The 20,725-nt window shown below is 39.3% G+C and overlaps 3 protein-coding genes, 1 long non-coding RNA gene and 1 other non-coding gene across 6 annotated transcripts in view; 1 reads left to right on the forward strand and 4 right to left on the reverse strand.

Annotated features, from left to right (window-relative positions):
* LOC149737360 (zonadhesin-like) overlaps window positions 1-20,725 on the reverse strand; it is a 53,295-nt gene that overhangs the window by 6,703 nt on the left and 25,867 nt on the right. Inside the window, exons 57-60 of the mRNA XM_089873669.1 lie at window positions 20,524-20,697; window positions 20,293-20,466; window positions 20,052-20,225; window positions 19,398-19,571 (exon numbers count right to left, since the gene is read on the reverse strand). Of these exons, the coding sequence (XP_089729795.1) occupies window positions 19,398-19,571; window positions 20,052-20,225; window positions 20,293-20,466; window positions 20,524-20,697 (696 nt within the window). The remainder of the gene's footprint in view (window positions 1-19,397; window positions 19,572-20,051; window positions 20,226-20,292; window positions 20,467-20,523; window positions 20,698-20,725) is intronic.
* On the forward strand, window positions 4,005-6,368 carry LOC149737361 (uncharacterized). The gene is made up of 3 exons (XM_089873810.1): window positions 4,005-4,232; window positions 4,523-4,801; window positions 5,174-6,368. The coding sequence occupies exons 1-3, from the start codon at window positions 4,172-4,174 to the stop codon at window positions 5,911-5,913; spliced, it is 1,080 nt and encodes a 359-aa protein (XP_089729936.1). The 5' UTR covers window positions 4,005-4,171; the 3' UTR covers window positions 5,914-6,368.
* On the reverse strand, window positions 6,457-6,650 carry LOC149737362 (U2 spliceosomal RNA). Its single transcript, XR_016384795.1, has one exon. It is a non-coding gene; the product is annotated as a U2 spliceosomal RNA (small nuclear RNA).
* Window positions 10,447-15,914, reverse strand: LOC149737363 (SCO-spondin-like). The gene is made up of 5 exons (XM_089874889.1): window positions 15,807-15,914; window positions 15,396-15,593; window positions 11,578-11,775; window positions 10,902-11,093; window positions 10,447-10,758 (listed from the first exon to the last, which is right to left on the reverse strand). The coding sequence occupies exons 1-5, from the start codon at window positions 15,874-15,876 to the stop codon at window positions 10,751-10,753; spliced, it is 666 nt and encodes a 221-aa protein (XP_089731015.1). The 5' UTR covers window positions 15,877-15,914; the 3' UTR covers window positions 10,447-10,750.
* Window positions 14,199-15,346, reverse strand: LOC149737364 (uncharacterized). Of its 2 annotated transcripts, XR_016384539.1 has the most exons (3): window positions 14,944-15,346; window positions 14,562-14,872; window positions 14,199-14,489 (listed from the first exon to the last, which is right to left on the reverse strand). It is a non-coding gene; the product is annotated as an uncharacterized LOC149737364 (long non-coding RNA). The 2 variants fall into 2 exon arrangements; XR_016384538.1 differs by having other exon boundaries at window positions 14,562-15,346.

A 20,725-nucleotide genomic window follows, 5' to 3' on the forward strand; every position in this document is an offset into this window, starting at 1 on the left:
GGAATAAGTTACATACGAGGTAACTTGTAAGCAGGCACAAAGTGTATAAAACATAACACTCGAGTTATAACAACTGTCGTTGCCCCGTCACGGGAGGATATATCGACTGTCGTTGCTCCACCATGCGAGGATATATCGACTTTCGGTGCCCCCCTATCACTTACAATTATCTTCTCCAGGGTATGGGCCATCTTGCCCAGGAAATGTTGCACCAAGAACACATTGAAGCAATGTAATGCATCTTCCTTCGTGCCGGTAAAACCCCCGCCTACAAATGCATGTTGGGACACATGCTATTCGAGGGCAAGGTGTTGTGTTTAAAGTAAACATATTTTCACAAGTCTGTTCGCATCCACCACATCTTCTTAAAACTTCATTTCTACCGCAGCGTTGTTGTCCAATTCCTGCATTGTGGGAATGAACCGCATCAACAAAAGTTCACATATATTAATCATGAGTGACCTCAGTAAAACCTCATGAAAAAGTTATTATTGTTGTTTCTCATTCATAACATTTGAAGCAATTTACTGCTGAACAAATTAATAATATATATTTAATTAAATTTTTCGCAGATACGAAGATTAAATTACTTAAAACAGTTGGGGAAATGAATAATCAGCCAATAATTTATAATTGATAGAAAAGTCTCAAATACTCCAACACTAGATACCCACCAGGTCTGTTAACTCTCCCACAACTCCCACTGCCTCTGGCATGATAAGCTGAAGATATTGATCGACCAGTTAGTTCGTTAACGCACCAACATCTCTCAGATAGAAACGAGCGAACGCATTGTTCAGGTTTGAACTGGTTTCGCCATAAAAGTTGGCACTGAGGGACCCAGCCATGATATCCACCATGTAAACTGGCTTGCTGGCAGTTGCTGCTTGTAGGGTTGGGTCCTTGGGATAAAAATGAATTATTATTTCTAGTAATGAAGTTTCAGTTTGTTTACATGAATGAACGTAACTTGTTTGTTGGCACTAGTGAAGAATCCTCCGGTACATAGCAGAATAGGCTGGTGGAAAGTCTTAGGGTTTAGTGGTTAAGGGTCAGAAAATAAGGTGGGGGGATTCTGCACTAGCCCCACCTTGTCTTGATGGCGAAACCTAGCGTAAACTCAAAAGCAAACGCGCTAACCACGGCACAACAAAGTATATAAACAAACAAAGGTATTCAGTATTGACACCACCATCTAAACTATCTTAGTCCAACACAGCATTTGGTTTAACCCACAAAGTTACATACGTTGTGGTAATTTGCAGGCATTGGGTGTATGGAACAGAACACCCGTGTTATAACGACTGTCGTTGCCCCGCCATGTGAGGATAAATAAGTTACATACGTGGTAACTTGTAAGCTGGCACGAAGTGTATGAAACAGAACACCGTATTATAACAACTGTTGTTGCCCCGCTATGCGAGGATAAATAAGTTACATACGTGGTAATTTGTAAACGAGGTGTATGAAACAGAACACCCGTGTTATGACGAATGTCGATTTTTGTTTTGCAAAAAAGTTTTCTTGGTGGGTAATCCCCGAAAGCACTATTTACCACAAACATTTTTTGAGACTTTTACTCGATGTTTTATATTGAACAGACTTTACCTATTCCTTGTGCCGTAACCACGAGAAACAACACCACTGTTAGCTCAAGCAGAAACATATTACTTAAATGCATCGTTGGCGAAGCAGTTCTGTGAAAAACATTTATATTTTATTAAGTACTGTGGGGTAAGATGGTTACCGTTAGCACTCAATGTCCCAAATTTCCCAATTATGTTTCTAACAATTACCAACGTTCTTTTATAGTCGTGAATTTATAATTCTCTGAACATTCCTATTTTACTACCAAATGGAATGATTGAACAGAATGTCCCATCTTGGCCTAACCTACCATAATACTACACCGACGTACAATACAACAGCCGCAACCAACAGCAAACTTTTGCAACCTATAGATTCATTATCAAACAATAAGACTTTATTTCAATGCGACTGTAATAAAACGCCTGTTTTGGCGACTAAACGAACCTGGCCATATTTCAATCACTTTATTGATAACAGGTTCATTTCCTTTTTCGCTAAACCAACCGAGTAAGGCACCGCCAGTCTGTGTTGCCTTTCGGCTATTTTAGTGACGTCAAGTTAAGAAGGGAAATTTGGTGGCGTGATTTACGTCACCGACCAAATCAATTAACAGTTCATGGTCGGGTATTTCTATTTTAACTTGACGTTTGTTTCATTGGAATAGTCATTTTTTAAAATTATTGTATAGTAGTGTGGGGTAAGATGGGACACCGTTAGCACATAATACGAACCTATCCTGATCATGTTTTAAACAATTAACAACGGTCTATTGGAGTTGTGAGGATATAGTTTTATAATTCATTAAATTTTCTTTGTTTACTACCAAATGGGACGAGAAAATAGAATGAAAAGGTGTCCCATCTTTCCCAATCCTACTGTATAACTTGAGTAAATGAATGAATAAATGAAAGTTATTTATAACGCGTGGCAACGACGGACCACCGCTTCCAGCAAGATACGCTGCGGATAAAGATTGCTCATGTGCAAAAAATGACTATAAATACGTCACTATTAAGATGCCGGATGTTTTCGCTTGATATATAGCCAAGCTGGCGATACAGGAAGAAACAACAAATTCACCAACACAAGCAGTTAAACGTGATAATCACGCATGGGGATATGAAGTGTATGAAATATAATACATGTTGTTTATACCGGCATGCGTTGATGGATGAACGACATTGAAATATTTATATAAGAAAATAAATATGTTGAAAACATCGAAACTTGGGAAATCCCCCTAACGGTAAAGTCCCAACGTCCAGTCCCTAAAAGTGGAAATCGTACATCGTCCCCGATCACTCTCGTGTTTATGCGTCTTTTATTGTGGTTGGTCAAGAACCTTGTTTAGATAACATTCCTTGGATTACTTGCTAATATATAGTAGTAAGGTGGGGAAGATGGGACACCTTTCATTCTACTTTCTCGTCCCATTTGGTAGTAAACAAAGAACATTCAAAGAATCATAAAACCGTATCCTCACGACTCCGATAGACCGCTTTTTATTGTAAAACACGATCGGGATATTAAAGTATAATGAGCTATGTAGACAAAGATTATATACTAAGTCATGACATTTCGGTAAAGGTATTTTCATCATCGATAAAGCGAGCAGGGCATGGCGATCTACCCTTTGCGAAAGCCGATTATAATTGGAACATTTGTTTCTTTATCTAACAAAACTACTTTATTATTTAGTTAATTCTTGTTAAATTTACCCAGTCATAAAGGTGAAACAACGATTTCGAAGTTTTGTTCTTTCGCTGTATCACCAGGAAAGTTTAAAACATGTTTGTGCGTGTAATGGTAGCGTTATGCGGATAAGTTACCACATATGTAACTTTGTGAGTGATTGTTTTGCATGCAATGAAAATATTGTCAAACTGTTTACTGTAAACTATTGGTAAAAATACTTATATGTTTTTTCCCCTTGACCCAATCTTTTAAAACGACCCCCCATTTAATCGTACGGGTCGTGTTTTTACGCAAACTTTTGTTTCCATTAAAAGTTTAACTTGGGAATAATCAAACATAAATGACTTGTTTGTCCGCTAGGTGTAGCGACCACAATTATTTTCTTCCAACTAAATATAAATATGTTTTTAATTGTAAGCGTGCTTTAACAAATGTTGTTCTGTCCCTATATCAATGTGTTTTATTTATCTTCGCTACCCGTAAACCAAGAAAAAATGAAGCTATCATTATAACTATTACCGCTAAAAACTATGACACGTAACATCACGTACTTAATATTCACTTTAAAATACAGGAAACCAAACAATTGTTAAACACTATATATATGATTATCTAGTAGTAGGACACCCCTCTATATATAGAATAGAATTTGTGATCAGCATAAAGGGGTCGAGGTGTAATTTTACATGGGGTAGAATCATGCTACTTGCCACCTGTAAGTAATTATTTTAGCGACTACGTGAGCTTTGCTATGCGACGCATTCTCTTATATAAGTTGGAATGAGTTGTGACTTATTTCTTCTGCAGCGCATTTACATTTAGTCAAACTAGATTGTTTACAAGGAAGATAATATAGAAACGGGAAGTGTTCGCACCAAGTAATCCAATGTTTTGGTTGCTTGTTGTGGTTCTTATTATTTGGCCTGCAGGGACGTATCAGTTAAACGGTGGGTGTCAAACTTCGGTAGTTTTAATATATATAGTAGGGTGGGGGAAGATGGGACATCTTTTAATTCTATTTTCTCATCCAATTTGGTGGGAAGCATATAAAATTTAAAGAATTATGAAACCTTATTCTCACGACTCCCATATACCGATGTTAAGTATATAAAACACGATCAGGATGTTTGGATATTATGTGCTAAATGTGTCCCATCTTCCCCCACCCTACTGTATAGTTGCTATATAAAATGACATCCAAACTAAACTAGTCAAAGACAAATATTTTCCCCTTAAGGTTATTCAACTATTATTCAACGTTCTTCTGAAAAGACAATTCATTCAACGACATGGAAGCAAAATCTAACAATAAACTACAAAGTGTGTTTGAATTGGAAACCTTATCATATTAAGGCAACAGCCCAACCTAAAGATACTTCGCGAGTCGAGAAGTTTAAAGTTACCGTCGTAAAAATCAATTTCTATAACGCTGTGTTGGAACTTGAACGAATCGATGAAGAATCAGGGTGGGGGGAAATACTCTTCACTGTACAATGGGCGATATACCATATCTCAGGTGATATGAAATGCGCATCACTGTGTTTTACCTGGTGGTCGGCTTGTACATGCTTTAACAAGGCAGTTAAATAAAATTGGAAAAAGCTCCGGTGTTTCAATTGTTATATAGTAATTGTTATATAGTAAGATGGGACACTTTTTCATTTTGATTTCCCGTCTCATTTGGTATTAAATAAAAAATATTCAAAGAATTGTAAAACCGTATCCCCACGACTCATATAAACCGTTGTTAATTGTTTAACTCGATCAGGATATTTGGATATTGTGTAACAAAGGTGTTATATCTTATACCCCAACAGTACTGTACGAAACAAAATATTCATCACAATTTACTTCATGTAAGCTGACGATTTTAAGTATTACTTTCCAGATTACATAACATCAACCGCTACAGTTCAATACCGTGTGGACTACGACACAGATGTAAAAGTTACGGAAACATTAGGTGTTTCAAAGGTTTATGATCATGGGTTGTCATCGATACCAGCAACACAGTACAACCCCAACCACCAACCACAACTATCTCGTGAAAAACAAAACGGTCACAGGTTTTTGGTGTTTAAAGAAACTAAAAAATGTCTGGAAACCCATATTGATTTGAATCGTAAACGAGGAGAGAAAGATCTCTTCTCTGTGTTTATAGTTTACCGCATCGACACGCATAGTATGGATTCTCTGCTACCTTGGCGGGGGTTGTTTGGGATCGACAATGGAGGTTTTGATAAGTTCATTGGGATCACTTCCAGCGTATTGCGAATAGCTGGCACAGTGGGTAATGTTAAAATCCGTCATACCCTGAGCAACGCTGATCCCAAAGCACTTCATGTCTGGAATGTTATCAGTGTCCAGTGGAATGTAAATGGTGGTGCCAATGCAAGTAGTGTATGGTGCAATGGAAAGTTACTTCAAAGATTTCAAGCAAAAACCACTGATTCAGAAACTTCTTTTGCAATCGGTGCCTTTCACCCGACATGCAGAGTCCACTTGGAAGGGGCGATTGGCGAATTCGTGCTTTTTAAAGGCGACGTCATAACCGATGACGTAATGAAGAAATATCATTCATACTTCATTGAGAAATGGGGAATCACCGCTGATCCAACCCCAGTATAATAATGTTGGTGACAAGCATGAATCAGCGGAAGACCATTTGAAATTAGACTTCAAACATAACTAATAACATTATTACGTTGTTTGTATAGTTTTTAATTACTTACCACAATCATTACTTTTATCAGATTAGTTTAACTATACATGCACTGTTGTGTGCAGTAGTGTTCATACTGTATGCGTTTATACCCTACTGCGCATGCGTTCAAGCCCGACTGCGCATGCGTTCAAGCCCGACTGCGCATGCGTTCAAACCCGACTGCGCATGCGTTCAAATACACATGTATTATAGAAGGCGTTATTATTGTGCGGGTACGATTCTCGCAGCAAAACGGTGAATAAATATTTTTTGCATTGCATTTGTTTAATTACTTTTACCAAACTAATACTACAGCGTTTATACGCATACAAACATCGGTAGTTTACTCCATGGTAGTTTTAATTCAAATTGTTGAATCCCAACCAATGTTGTTTTCCCCCAACCGTTCACAAACTTTCTTTTTTACTTCGGAATCTTGATTTACTGATAAGGAATTCCACCGGAGTGGAATGTGGGCCGAACCTGGAGGTACTGCAATACCAGGACAACCCGTGAGCAGGGTGGAGCAAGCTCCAGCACCGTGCTCTATGTTCAAAAATCCGATTAATACATAGAGGAAACGAATCGTTTCCGTCCCAGGTATTAAACTGAGAAGAACAGATACTACACTTGATCTTAGCTCAAAGAGCCGAGAAGCGATACATCCAGAGGTCATCCGGATCATTTTATTAAAGAAACGCCATCGAAAAGCTTGTGCGCCCTAGCGCCCACCGCCGGACAGAAAATTTTGCCCTCAGGCTAGGGCAGACACAAGGAAAACATAATCGATTCATTGAATAAGAGGAAGTCACATGCTTTCTCTACTATTATTGTGCTCTTTGTCCTCCTCTTCTTGCCTCCTCTTTGATCTTTAAACATAAAAAAAATCGAAAAAAAAATCCTTCGAAAATTTTTTTTGAAAAAAAATGTGAGACACAATTGTGGTTGTGGGCATGCGGTTTAATTAGAAAATTAACGCTTAAAACAATTAAAATTAACTTTAAAACAAGGCTTGTACTAATTTGTGCCACCATAAATAATATTTTGTCCATTTATTCATGTTTCTATAAGCTGTAACTATTAGTTGATCGTGAAGTTTTATATTCATGTTGTGTAAGCCAGCGCAATACTAATGACGTCAACACACTTTACAAACCAGTAGACCGGATAAAGCAACAGCCGTTGTATGGCAGGCGTTGAATTACTCTATTTACACAACCTCACTCGACTCCCTCGGGCTTTCTTTCATTCTCATTGAACCGAACAAACGAATGAGAACACGAGGTGTTTCACTGCTACAGCATTTTGTGTCTTACTATTGGTATGAGCTTGCTGTTTATATGGGGAAAATAGGCAGACTCAATATGGCTTAATATTGAGATAAAATAAATACAAAATAATGATTTAAAATTGTAAATCCAAAGTTTACATGGCAAAGAAACTGGCAGAGCCAATTTATTTTTGTATAGATTAAATACAAGTTAATATAAATCCAACAACTTTCTACTTGGCCTTATTTTACCTAACTTAGGTTTTGCTAAACTTCGAAAGGCGTGTTTGTAATTCAATAATTTATACCTCAGGGGTTCAATATACTGACATAATAACCGGATAATAATGTGTATGTTTGAAATTCCGTCACAGGCACTTGGAGATAATTTATGAGAAGTGGATTGTGCGAATATATTGTAGCAATATCCAATTTGTGGCAAAAATATAAACAATATTTTAAAGTTACTAATTTTTTGTTCTTAAAAGTTCATATACATTTGTAGGATACAATATTTATCAGTTGATGTTCGAACATTACCCTTTGTCGTTTAATAATATTATGCATATAGACAGTACCGGGGGTATGATGGGACACCTTTAGCCCATAAATCTAACGGTTCATAGGAGTCATGATGATGCGGTTTTATAATTATATGAATATTCTTTGCTTACTAACAAGTTGGACGACAAAATTAAATGAAAGGCTGTCCCATCTTTTCCCTCACCATATTATGCAGATACTACACTTGACTGTTCAAAACTATACCAATGGGAAAGAAAAATAATGTTTTCAAGGCAAGAAAAATAAAAACTTGTATTTTTAAATAATTAAATTAACTTAATAAAAATAAATAAAAAATATTTTGAACTTCGCCCGTTGTGCGAATCACTAAATAACTCCACATGTGTTCCATTAAATTCCATTGAATTGTTGACAATTAATAAAGTTACAATAGTACTAATTCGTGGTATTACCCCACAAAAAAACACGTCCCAAAATTCAGCAAACAAAAAGATAATTAAGTCGCAAATATTTTTATCGGTTTGATAAGGTTTGCCTCTATAACCCAGCGGTTACGGGTTCAAGGCTCGTCACTGTTACTATCGTGGGCGTGTGTGTGTTGCTCAAGACACTAAACGGCAAATGCTTCAACCCAGTGGTCACTAATGGGTTGTTTAAATTATCAGGCATACGTGTATCCTGCAAAGCCAGGATAAATAAGTTACATACGTGGTAACTCTAAGCTGGCACAAGGTGTATGAAACAGAAACACCCGTGTTATTAGGACTGTTGTCGACTCGCCATGGATAAATAAGTTATATCCATTTATTCGAAATTTAATATGCACAATGACCAAATGCACTTTTCCGAACATTTACGATTGTAGTTACAAAAAAAATTGATTGGAAACATTTCGAGTGTCCGCAATTATTTCGTAACGTTTTATTACTTCTACAATTTGGGTTCAAGCCAGTGCATGCCATGTATAATTAAATCCCTGAGTGTTGGGGTAATGGGTCAACTCTGGCCCAAATCCTTGGGTGTTGGGGTAATGGAAAAACTCTGGCCTGAATCCCTGGGTGTTGGGGTAATGGGTCAACTCTGACTTAAATCCCTGGGTGTTGAGGTAATGAACCAACTCTGGCTCAAATCCTTGGGTGTTGGGGTAATGAACCAACTCTGACCTAAATCCCTGGGTGTTGGGGTAATGGGTCAACTCTGACTTAAATCCCTGGGTGTTGAGGTAATAAACCAACTCTGGCCTAAATCCCTGGGTGTTTGGGTAATGGGCCAACTCTGGTCTAAATCCCTGGGTGTTGGGGTAATGGGTCAACTCTGGCTTAAATCCTTGGGTGTAGAGGTAATGGGTCAACTCTGGTCTAAATTCCTGGGTGTTGGGGTAATGGGTCAACTCTGGCCCAAATCCTTGGGTGTTTGGGTAATGGGCCAACTCTGGTCCAAATCCCTGGGTGTTGGGGTAATGGGTCAACTCTGGTGTAAATCCCTACGTGTTGGGATGACATGTCAACTCTGACCTAAATCCCTGGGTGTTGGGGTAATGGGTCAACTCTGACTTAAATCCCAGGGTGCTGGGGTAATGAACCAACTCCTGTCTAAATCCCTGGGTGTTGGGGTAATGGGTCAACTCTAGCCTAAATCCCTGGGTGTTGGGGTAATGGGTCAACTCTGACCTAAATCCCTGGGTGTTGGGTCAACTCTGGCCTAAATCCCTGGGTGTTGGGGTAATAGGCCAACTCTGGCCCAAATCCCTGGGTGTTGGGGTAATAGGTCAACTCTGGCTTAAATCCTTGGGTGTAGAGGTAATGGGTCAACTCTGGTCTAAATTCCTGGGTGTTGGGGTAATGGGTCAACTCTGGCCCAAATCCTTGGGTGTTGGGGGTAATGGGTCAACTCTGGCCTAAATCCCTGGGTGTTGGGGTAATGGACAAACTCTGGCCTAAATCCCTGGGTGTTGGGGTATTGGGTCAACTCTGACTTAAATCCCTGGGTGTTGAGGTAATGAACCAACTCTGGCCCAAATCCTTGGGTGTTTGGGTAATGGGTCAACTCTGGCCTAAATCCCTGGGTGATGGGGGTAATGGGTCAACTCTGGCCCAAATCCCTGACATTATTTCGTAACGTTTTATTACTTCTACAATTTGGGTTCAAGCCAGTGCATGCGATGTATAATTAAATCCCTGGGTGTTGGGGTAATGGGTCAACTCTGACCTAAATCCCTGGGTGTTGGGGTATTGGGTCAACCCTGGCCTAAATCCCTGGGTGTTGGGGTAATGGGTCAACTCTGACCTAAATCCCTGGGTGTTGGGGTAATGAACCAACTCTAGTCCAAATCCCTGGGTGTAGGGGTAATGGGTCAACTCTGGCCTAAATTCCTGGGTGTTGGGGTAATGGGTCAACTCTGACCTAAATCCCTGGCTGTTGGGGTAATAGGCCAACTCTGGCCCAAATCCCTGGGTGTTGGGGTAATGGGTCAACTCTGACTTAAATCCCTGGATGTTGAGGTAATGAACCAACTCTGGCCCAAATCCTTGGGTGTTGGAGTAATGGGTCAACTCTGGTCTAAATCTGTGGGTGTTGAGGTAACTTTTGTTTATTCTTCGCTGGTATATGTGCTGCTAGCTCCACCCCTCACTTCTGTGTTTAAGAAGAACATGATAATAAATTGTTACGCAGGTTCCTTTATTTGGTTTGTGTGAAATATTTTCTTGCATAAACTGTGTGCATGAAATTATTTGCATATAAACAATAAAGCTTTTTCAAATCAATATTTGATACAAAATATGCCAAACTGCAAGTAAATTTAAGTTGTGTTAAACCTATAGTGAATAAAAATTCACTGCAACTGGTGTATTATACAGCTAGCAGATATAAAGCAATTTTTTATTTACACCAAGCAACCACCAAATATAAAAAAAGGGAAGTTTGTACGTTGTTCTCTTAAGTATCCATTGTCTAAATGTCATCTTCTAACCAACTGAAACAAAGATAAAGATTGTAAAAACCAAATGATGATCATAACAAATAATGAACGTGTGTGTCCTTGGGTGAAATATCTAACGGCAATTACTGGAACTGAAACACTATCGGATCAAGTCGTATATTTCACACTTAAATTACCTGCTGGTTGTGTTGTAGCAGTAGAAGGACACTCGCTATATCGTATGCAATAGTTCCCATCCCATACTGTATTGATGGGACAAACACAAGTACGACAAATTGGTATACATATTGTAGGAGGGATAGGTCTTTCACATGTGGGTAATGGGCATCCACTACCACACTCTACTTCGATCTGGTTGCCAGGACAAACTGTTGAAAACAAAATTATGCTTTGTTGAAATTGTATATTTTTTCGTTTTGTAAAGCTTGTTTAGAAAAACACAAAAAGAGATAGGTTTGAGTTTTGTGATGTGCTTTGCAACCCCTTACAAAAAGGTTAATTTTTCACCTGATTTGAATTAATGTAACTTACTTTACCATAGCATGGCAAGGCAACGACAGTCATTATAACACGGGTGTTCTGTTTCTTACATCTCGTGCCCACCTACAAGTTATCACGTATGTAACTTTGTAGGAGATGTGATTTTTTTCCTTTTCTTCTGTAGGCTATGGCTCTCAATTGAAAAACACTATCAATGTACACTGGCTTGGTTAAAAACTTTGTGTCTCTCGCCAAAGTGTACATACATTCGCAATAGTAGCAGCATCAAGCTTTGAACCCGGTATCGTTTAGTTACAACGTGAGCACCCACCCACTAAGACAAGGCACATGACACTTTCTCATTTAAATTACCTGTTGACGGTGGTGTTGTAGTGGTGGAAAAACACTGGTTATATGGTATGCAATAATCTCCTTTCAATACTGTATTGGTGGGACAAATACAAGTGCGACAAAACTGTGGGCACACTGTAGTTGGTGGGTTAGGTATTTCACATGTGGGTAATGGGCATCCACTACCACAGTATACACGGATCTGGTTGCCAGGACAAACTGTTAAAAAAATTAAGCTATGTTGAAATTGTATAGTGGGGTGGGGGAAGATGGGACACCTTTAGCACGAAATATCTAAATATCTTGATCGTATTTTAAACAATTAACAACGGTCTATGAAAGTCGCGAGGACAAGGTTTTATAATTCTTTGAATGTTTTTTGTTTGCTCCCATCGGATGGGGGATCGGATGGGGGAAGATGGGAAACCTTTTCATTCTATTTTCTCGTCCCATTTGGTAGTAAACAAAGAACATTCAAAGATTTGTAAATCCGTATTTTCACTACTCTCACAGACCGTTGTTAATTGTTTAAAACACGATCAGGATATTTAGATATTAAGTGCAAAAGTGTCCCGTCTTCCCCTACCCTACTATATGTGTAATAAAAACAGTTAAAAATTTTAAATTTCAACTGTTAAAGAATAATGAATAAATGTAACTTTTTATCATTACACAGCGGAGCAAGAACAGTCACTATAACACAAATGTTCTGTTTCATACACCTCGTGCTCGCTTACAAGTTACCACGTATGTAACTTATTTAACCTCACATGGCGGGACAATGACAGTCGTTATAACACTGGTGTTCTGTTTCATACACCTTGTGCCCGTTTACAAGTTACCACGTATGTAACTTATTTATCCTCGCATGGCAGGGCAACGACAGTCGTTATAACACAGGTGTTCGGTTTCATACACCTTGTGTCTGCTTACAAGTTACCACGTATGTAACTTATTTATCCTCGCATGGTGGGGCAACGACAGTCGTTATAACACAAGTGTTCTGTTTCATACACCTTGTGCCCGTTTACAAGTTATCACGTATGTAACTTATTTAACCTCACATGGCGGGACAATGACAGTCGTTATAACACTGGTGTTCTGTTTCATACACTTTGTGCCCGTTTACAAGTTACCACGTATGTAACTTATTTATCCTCGCATGGCGGGGCAACGACAGTCGTTATAACACAAGTGTTCTGTTTCATACACCTTGTGCCCGTTTACAAGTTACCACGTATGTAACTTATTTATCCTCGCATGGCGGGGCAACGACAGTCGTTATAACACAAGTGTTCTGTTTCATACACCTTGTGCCCGTTTACGAGTTACCACGTATGTAACTTATTTACCCTCGCATGGCAGGGCAACGACAGTCGTTATAACACGGGTGTTCTGTTTCATACACCTTGTGTCTGCTTACAAGTTACCACGTATGTAACTTATTTGCCGGCGCCGTGGCGTAGTGGTTAGCGCGCCTGCCTCCAACCCAGAAGTAATGGGTTCAAGGCTCGTCGCTGCTACCATTGTGGGCGTATCTGTCCTTGAGCAAGACACTTAACGGCAATTGCTCCAACCCAGTGGTCACTAATGGGTTGTCCAAATTATCAGCCATACATAAAAATGAAAAAAAAATCCCAAAAATAATCACCCACAAAGTAACATACTTGGTAACTCGTAAGCTGGCGCGAGGTGCACACCCGTGTTATAACGACTGTGGTTTTCCGGCCACGCGAGGATAAAGTAAGTTACATTCATTCATTCATTCATTCATTTATCTTCGCATGGTGGGGCAACGACAGTCGTTATAACACCGGTGTTCGGTTTCATACACCTTGTGTCTGCCTACAAGTTATCACGTATGTAACTTTGTAGGTGATCTGTACTTTTTCCTTTTCTTCTGTAGGCTATGGCTCACAATTGAAAAATACCATTAATGACTACTAGGTTGGTTAAAAACCTTGTGTCTCTCGCCAAAGTGTACATACATTCGCAATAGTAGCAGCATCAGGCTTTGAACCCAGTGTCATAATATATTCGTTCTTACTGATGTTTTTGTACCATGCGTTGTTGCGCATGCGCCGAGACAAAAGTGAGCATATATATACCATTAACAAACTAGGATGGCATTATCAGCTACCGACTAAACTAGTTGCCGCCTAAATCGACAAACTAAAATTTAGTTTCGACCGATTAGCCCCTGTATTAAGTAATGCACAGAAATTTAGTTGGCCGACTAAAAACACGGTAACCGTACGGACGTATTTATTAGAGCTCGTATATTGTACGACCGATTAGCCCCTGTGTATTGTATTTGTTCCTGACTTACTGCGCATGCCCAATAGCGCCCGGTACGAATATTATAATACGACACCGGTATCGTTTAGTTACAACGTGAGCACCCATCCACTACACTGTAAAAAATTTTCAATCAAATTTCAATCAAATCCGCTCAACACCAAATTTTGACGCAAAATTTTTAAATCAAGTGCTTGACGCAAATTTTTAAATCAAATTTGCGTCAAAATTTCGCTCGGTTTCAGCGATTTTTTAGCATTAAAATGGGCCGATCTCAATCAAATTTTGATTTAAACTTGATTTGTATGAAAAATTCTACATATATATTTCTGGGGTGAAAAATGTTTGTTTTGTATTTTTTATTTAATTGGCACAGCATACACAAGTTATTATAAACACTGCAGATAAAGTGTTGACGTGGAAAATTATACGCAATGAAAGACAACAAATAGGAAGGAACATAAAACACAAAAGATAGAAAATGTGGTTTGTAAACGACTGTCAAAACGTCGTATTCCCAGGGGTATTTGCTGAGGCATGAAGTAGTAAAGTTCGCAGATAAGAAATTCTCTCCTTTATTAAACGTTGAACGGACTTCTCCCTCATAAACGTTTCCACTTGACATCACATTCAGTCTGTAATGAAAGCAGCAAGTTAAATGAATAAGTCCACACACCCTTTCCGACAAAAGTTTACTTAATACTCACAAATTTGAATTAACGACGTTCTAATTTTCACATTCCCTGTTGACGGTAATTCATTCGTATAAACGATGGTAGTTCGGAAAATCAGTTGTCGTGACGCCTAAATCTAAAAACATAAAATATGGTTTTGTATTTGGATGCTATTACATAATGCTATGTCCACTTTGTATATAAAAACACAAATGCATACTTAAGTTTTATGGTAAGCAACGTGCACTTGTCATCTTTCTTCAGTAGAGTTGTAATATATGACCCATTTTGAAATCTTATCGTCGATAGTTGAACTTATAATGGTGTTGCTTCACATTAGAGTGCTGTTAATTAAACAAAAGATATAGTAAGTGTGTAAGACCATACCGTTGTAAATGGTATTAAAATTCCTCACCTTTAGCTTCTGACGAGTTATCTTTTCGTGTTTTACTGTGACTTTTATTTAAGACTTACTGACCAATGTTGCGTCTGCATTGTTATTTTTCTCATCTTACTTAAGCGATATTACACCCGATTCCTCTTAGAATTAAGTAACACTTCCACAGTCTAAAGACTTTGTTCAAGACCGTTTAAAATTTGGCGCGCTCCCGCGTGACGTAATAAGGGCGAGAAGAAGTGAGTGACTCTCTCGCGTCGCTCCTCTGAATCAAATTTTGATGTAAGTCCGAGAGCGATTCTCTCGAATCTAGACGTTTGACGCGAATTTGATTCGGTCGAAGCGACTTGATTGAAAAAACGCGCTCAATCAAGCACTTGATTGAGCATTTTGCGTCAAGTTTTTTTAGAGTGTAAGACAAGGCACATGACACTACCACCCTCTTATACAATGTTTCACATTTAAATTACCTGGCGGTGCTGGTGTTGTACCAGGAAAAGGACAATGGTGATAAGGTATGCAATAACTCCCATCCCATACTGTATTGGTGGGACAAATACAAGTACGACACATTGGTATACAAAATGTAGGAGGGATAGGTCTTTCACACGTGGGTAATGGGCATCCACTACCACACTCTACTTGGATCTGGTTGCCAGGACATCCAGCTGCAAACAATTGGAAGTAATGTGACAACACATTAATTATCCCCCATATGTAATGCTTTGATTCAAATAACGACGGTCGGTTTTTGTTTTGCGAGAGTTGTTTTCTTGATGGGAAATACCCGAAAGCAATATACCACAAATATTCTATTGTTACAAACACTAGTTATAGCTGTAAGATTCTTATACTCGAGTTTTATAATAAACAGACTTTACCTATTCCTTGTGCCGTAACCACGAGAAACAACACCGTTAGCTCAAGCAGAAACATATTACTTAAATGCATCGTTGACGAAGCAGTTCTGTGAAAAACATTTATATTTTATTAAGTACTGTGGGGTAAGATCGATACTGGTAGCAAACAATACCTCACATTTCCTAATCGTGTTTTTGACAATTACCAACGCGTGATGGGGTTAAATATTTCTATAATATTTTTATTTTACTACGAAATAGGGCGATAAAAGAGATGGAAAAAATGTCACAACCTGCCCAAACCTACTACATAACTGCACTGACGTACATTAATATCAAACAAACCATATATGCTTCATTTCAATGCGACTGTAATGAAACACCTGTTTTAACGACTAAACGAACAACCGGTTTAGCGATTTTAACCGGTTTAGCGATAGCCCAACCGGTTTATTTTTTTTGCTAAACAAACCGGGTGAGGCACCGGTAGTGTATATTGTCTTTCGGCTATTCTAAGGAGGTCAAGTTAAGCGGCAAACTTTGGTGGCGTGATTTACGTCACCGACCAAACCAAACAGCAATTAATGGTCGGATAATTTTATTTTAACTTGATTGTTGTTTCCTTAGATAACCTTAGACAATCTTTTTATTGAGTGTGTATTGTTGTTCAACGAAAACATGTTTAATACATGGTGCAGAATAAAACTGCGCGAAAGCGCTTTGCTAAGGCGTGTCATTTGTATTTACACTAATAGGTACACTATGATACACTGCAACAACTGTAGCATGTGGTATTCCTGGGTGTGGTGGTAATGGGTCAACTCTGGTCTAAATTCCTGGGTGTTGGGGTAATGGGTCAACTCTGATGTAAATCCCTGCGTGTTGGGATGATATGTCAACTCTGGCCTAAATCCCTGGGTGTTGGGGTAATGGGTCAACTCTGATGTAAATCCCTGCGTGTTGGGATGATATGTCAAGTCTGGCCTAAATCCCTGGGTGTTGGGGTAATGGGTCAACTCTGGTCTAAATTCCTGGGTGTTGGGGTAATGGGTCAACTCTGATGTAAATCCCTGCGTGTTGGGATGATATGTCAAGTCTGGCCTAAATCCCTGGGTGTTGGGATAATAAGTCAACTCTGGTCTAAATTCCTGGGTGTTGGGGTAATGGGTCAACTCTGACCTTAATCCCTGCTGTTGGGGTAATAGGTCAACTCTGGCCTAAATCCCTGGGTGTTGGGGTAATGGGTCAACTCTGACCTAAATCCCTGGGTGTTGGGATAATGGGCCAACTCTGACCTAAATCCATGGGTGTTGGGGTAATGGGCCAACTCTGGCTGCTGTTGGGGTAATGGGTCAACTCTGATGTAAATCCCTGCGTGTTGGGATGATATGTCAAGTCTGGCCTAAATCCCTGGGTGTTGGGATAATAAGTCAACTCTGGCCTAAATCCCTGGGTGTTGGGGTAATGGGTCAACTCTGACCTAAATCCCTGGGTGTTGGGATAATGGGCCAACTCTGACCTAAATCCCTGGGTGTTGGGGTAATGGGCCAACTCTGGCTGCTGTTGGGGTAATGGGCCAACTCTGACCTAAATCCCTGGCTGTCGGGGTAATGGGCCACCTTTGGCCTAAATCCCTGGGTGTTGGGGTAATGGGTCAACTCTGACCTAAATCCCTGGCTGTCGGGGTAATGGGCCAACTTTGGCCTAAATCCCTGGGTGTTGGGGTAATGGGTCAACTCTGACTTAAATCCCTGGGTGTTGGGGTAATGGGTCAACTCTTGCCTAAATCCCCGGGTGTTGGGGTAATGAACCAACTCTAGTCTAAATCCCTGGGTGTTGGGGTAATGGGTCAACTCTGACCTAAGTCCCTGGCTGTCGGGGTAATGGGCCACCTTTGGCCTAAATCCCTGGGTGTTGGGGTAATGGGTCAACTCTGACCTAAATCCCTGGCTGTCGGGGTAATGGGCCAACTTTGGCCTAAATCCCTGGGTGTTGGGGTAATGGGTCAACTCTGACTTAAATCCCTGGGTGTTGGGGTAATGGGTCAACTCTTGCCTAAATCCCCGGGTGTTGGGGTAATGAACCAACTCTAGTCTAAATCCCTGGGTGTTGGGGTAATGGGTCAACTCTGGTCTAAATCCCTGGGTTTTGGGGTAATGGGTCAACTCTGGCCCAAATCCTTGGGTGTTGGGGTAATAGGTCAACTCTGGCCCAAATCCCTGGGTGTTGGGGTAATGGGTCAACTCTGGCCTAAATCCCTGGGTGTTGGGGTAATAGGCCAACTCTGGCCCAAATCCCTGGGTGTTGGGGTAATGGGTCAACTCTGGTCTAAATTCCTGGGTGTTGGGGTAATTGGTCAACTCTGGCCTAAATCCTTGGGTGTTGGGGTAATGCGTCAACTCTGGTCTAAATCCTTGGGATGTTGAGGTAACTTTTGTTTATTCTTCGCTGGTATATGTGCTGCTAGCTCCACCCCTCACTTCTGTGTTTAAGAAGAACATGATAATAAATTGTTACGCAGGTTCCTTTATTTGGTTTGTGTGAAATATTTTCTTGCATAAACTGTGTGCATGAAATTATTTGCATATAAACAATAAAGTTTTTTCAAATCAATATTTGATACAAAATATGCCAAACTGCAAGTAAATTTAAGTTGTGTTAAACCTATAATGAATAGAAATTCACTGCAACTGGTGTATTATACAGCTAGCAGATATAAAGCAATTTTTATTTACACCAAGCAACCACCAAATATAAAGCAAAGGGAAGTTTGTACGTTGTCCTCTTAAGTATCCATTGTCTAAATGTCATCTTCTAACCAACTGAAACAAAGATAAAGATTGTAAAAACCAAATGATGATCATAACAAATATTGAATGTGTGTGTCCTCGGGTAAAATATCTAACGGCAATTACTGGAACTGAAACACTATCGGATCAAGTCGTATATTTCACATTTAAATTACCTGGTGCTGGTTGTGTTGTAGCAGTAGAAGGACACTCGCTATATGGTATGCAATAATCTCCATTCAATACTGTATTGATGGGACAAATACAAGTACGACAAAACTCTGGACACACTGTTGATGGTGGGTTGGGTATTTCACACGTGGGTAATGGGCATCCACTACCACACTCTACACGGATCTGGTTGCCAGGACATCCAGCTGAAACAAATTCATGCTTTGTTGAAATTGTATATGTGTAATAGCGGGGCAACGACATTTATTTCAATACATTTAACTAAATGCTATGTTTTTAACCAGAGCAACAATTGAAGGTGTCTAAAAAAAAGTCCAAATAATCAGCCATACATAAAAAATATAATATTATTAACTTGAATGATGGCACGAGGTGTATGAAACAGAACACCCGTGTTATAACGACTGTTGTTGCCCTGCCATGCAAGGATAAATAGGTTACATACGTGGTAACCTGTAAGCAAGCACAAGGTGTATAAAACAGAACACCCATGTTATAATGACTGTAGTTTACAGTCACGCAAGGATAGAGCAAGTTACATTCAATTTAATTTGTTTAATTTATCATTATGTTTTTAACCTAAAAAATATTTTAGGGTAAGGATCTAAAAACACATTTCTTTTAATATTACTTTGAGCAGCTTCACACTGTTGGCGAGAAACACATTGTTCTCCAAGTAAATATGTTCCATGAGGACAATAACAACCAATTTGACAAATCCTTGGGCAAGGTTCAGGAGAATCTCTATCACTGCATGGTACAGTACAACCATGACATGTAGAATATTGCTGATTACCAGGACAATCTGTATAAAAGTATGGTCAAATATAGAGTTTCTGTACAAGTCCGGTGTCGTGGCAAAGTGGTTAACGCGCCTGCCTCTAACCCAAAGGTAATGAGTTCAAGGCTCGTCGCTGATAACATTGTGGGCGTTGTATCGTTGAGCAAAACAGTTAACAGCAATTGCTCCAACCTAATGGTCATTAATGGGTTGTCCAAGTTAACAGCCATACATAAAGAAATATGCACCCACAAAGTAATATACATAATAATTTAACAGCAGGCACAAGATGTATAAAACAGAACACCCGTGTTTAACAAGTGACGTTTTCCGGCCAGGCGAAGATTAAGCAAGTTACATTCAATTCAATACATTGAAATAAATATTATGTTTTTAACCAGAACAATAGTTTAAGGTAAGAATCTAAAAAAAACAATAACAATCTGCATAAAAGTAAAGTCAAATATAAAAAGTATCTTAACAAGTTAATGTGATGTTTCTTACTTAGAGCAACATTGCACTGAGTATCATCAAGACACTGCTCCATATAAAGATAAGTTCCAGATGGACAGGTGCATTGCTGACGACATTGTAAAGTGCATGGTCCTGGATTGTTTCTATCAGCGCAACTGACATCACATCCAGCACAGAGAGAGTAAACTTGGTTGTTTGGACAAGCTGGAACATTGGATGACATTAGACAAAGACTGTAGAAACCAAATGATGATCCACAAAGTTAACAAACCTGCAGCAGCATCACATTGTTCATTGGTCAGACACAAATCTCCTTGAAGATATGTATTAGGAGGACATGTACATTGTTGGCGACATATTGCTGGACAAGCTATACTTTCATTTCTTTGACTACATGTTACATCACAACCAGCACAAAGTGAATAGATCTGGTTACCAGGACAACCTAAAATACACAAAGGTAAAACACAATAAATAACATTCAATATATCTTTATTGTTACTTTGAGCAGCATCACACTGTTGGCGAGAAACACATTGTTCTCCAAGTAAATATGTTCCATGAGGACAATAACAACCAATTTGACAAATCCTTGGGCAAGGTTCAGGAGAATCTCTATCACTGCATAGTACAGTACAACCATGACATGTAGAATATTGCTGATTACCAGGACAATCTGTATAAAAGTATGGTCAAATATAAAG

The sequence above is a fragment of the Ciona robusta genome, chromosome 3, assembly GCF_009617815.1.
Source record: "Ciona robusta chromosome 3, ASM961781v2".
In the NCBI taxonomy this organism is placed as follows: domain Eukaryota; kingdom Metazoa; phylum Chordata; class Ascidiacea; order Phlebobranchia; family Cionidae; genus Ciona; species Ciona robusta.

Excerpts from the sequence above, each read along its gene's own strand:
- LOC149737361 (XM_089873810.1), top strand. The coding sequence starts at position 4,172 with ATGTTTTGGTTGCTTGTTGTGGTTCTTATTATTTGGCCTGCAGGGACG. Across the intron at positions 4,233-4,522 it reads AGGGACGTATCAGTTAAACG|GTTATTCAACTATTATTCAA; the intron begins GTGGGTGTCAAA and ends TTTCCCCTTAAG. Across the intron at positions 4,802-5,173 it reads GGCGATATACCATATCTCAG|ATTACATAACATCAACCGCT; the intron begins GTGATATGAAAT and ends ATTACTTTCCAG.
- LOC149737363 (XM_089874889.1), bottom strand. The coding sequence starts at position 15,876 with ATGCATTTAAGTAATATGTTTCTGCTTGAGCTAACGGTGTTGTTTCTC. Across the intron at positions 15,594-15,806 it reads GGTTACGGCACAAGGAATAG|CTGGATGTCCTGGCAACCAG; the intron begins GTAAAGTCTGTT and ends AATTGTTTGCAG. Across the intron at positions 11,094-11,577 it reads TACAACACCACCGTCAACAG|TTTGTCCTGGCAACCAGATC; the intron begins GTAATTTAAATG and ends TGTTTTCAACAG.